Here is a 1081-nt window from a genome sequence, read left to right as displayed (position 1 = left end):
GGTTTACCTTTATTGTAGTCAACAACTCCAGACAATCAGATAACTGTCAAAAACTAATAAAAAATATGTATAAATATGTCAAATATGTTTATGTGAGGTTTTAAAGTCATTGTGGTTTTGCATAAACACTAGTTTGGGGTCAGTAAGATGACAAAAGATTTCTATTTCTAATAAAAGCTGTTCTTTTGAAACTTTCTATTCATCAATGAATCCTGAAAAAAATGTGAAGCAGCACAACTGTTTTCAGCATTGATAATAATAAAAAATGTTTCTTGAGCAGCAAATCAGCATATTAGAATGATTTCTGAAGGATAATGTGAAACTGAAGAAGAAAGTAATGATGCTGAAAATTAAGCTTTACATTACTGGAATAAATTACACATTACAATATTTACAAATAAAAAACACTTATTTGAAATTTTTATAATATTTCACAATATTACTGTTTTTACTGTATTTTTAATCAAATAAATACAGCTTTGGTGAGCAGTAGAGAAAAATATTGAAAAATCCTACTGACCCCAAACGGTACTGTATGATATCATACGAAAAATACAATTCGTTTATGAGAAAAGCCAGAGCTGGAAATGATATCAGAAGACAAACGGAATACTGAAATTAGATTTTAAAATTAAATTTAATAGATTTTTTTAATCTATTAATCTACAAGTGTTATTAGTGATATTTAATCGTAATTTCATGTGTGTGTTTGCAGCGGATTTGCTGGCCGCAACCCCTGATCTGTCCACAGCGGCGGCGCTGTATCGCGGTCCAGTATATGCCCTCCACGACATCTCAGACAAAATCCCCATGACCAGCTCCCCTCTGCTGGAGCCGCTGCCGCTTCCCAACCTCAAGATCAAAGTCTACAACTTCTCTGGCACAGTGACCCCTCAGGAGGACGTGACCTCTGACCTCTCTGCCACCCTGTCCCCCAAAGTCACACACACTCTTCTGGAAAGCAACCCCATGACCCCACGCAACCAGACGCTGGCACGCGCACGGGACCCCACGTGTACGGCGTTAGGGTCGTTTAACACGCTGGGAGGTCATCTGATCATACCCAGCTCAGGTAAGAACA

The 1081-nt window shown here is 37.7% G+C and overlaps 1 protein-coding gene across 1 annotated transcript in view; it reads left to right on the top strand.

The window, feature by feature from the left end:
* LOC107667874 (netrin receptor UNC5C-like) overlaps window positions 1-1081 on the top strand; it is a 15247-nt gene that overhangs the window by 6436 nt on the left and 7730 nt on the right. Inside the window, exon 3 of the mRNA XM_016459603.1 lies at window positions 716-1072. Within this exon, the coding sequence (XP_016315089.1) occupies window positions 716-1072 (357 nt within the window). The remainder of the gene's footprint in view (window positions 1-715; window positions 1073-1081) is intronic.

The sequence above is a fragment of the Sinocyclocheilus anshuiensis genome, unplaced genomic scaffold (assembly GCF_001515605.1).
Source record: "Sinocyclocheilus anshuiensis isolate Anshui unplaced genomic scaffold, SAMN03320099.WGS_v1.1 scaffold2285, whole genome shotgun sequence".
Lineage (NCBI taxonomy): Eukaryota > Metazoa > Chordata > Actinopteri > Cypriniformes > Cyprinidae > Sinocyclocheilus > Sinocyclocheilus anshuiensis.
The sequence above is the reverse complement of the archived record's forward strand: the minus strand, read 5'-3'. Positions and strand labels throughout refer to the sequence as shown.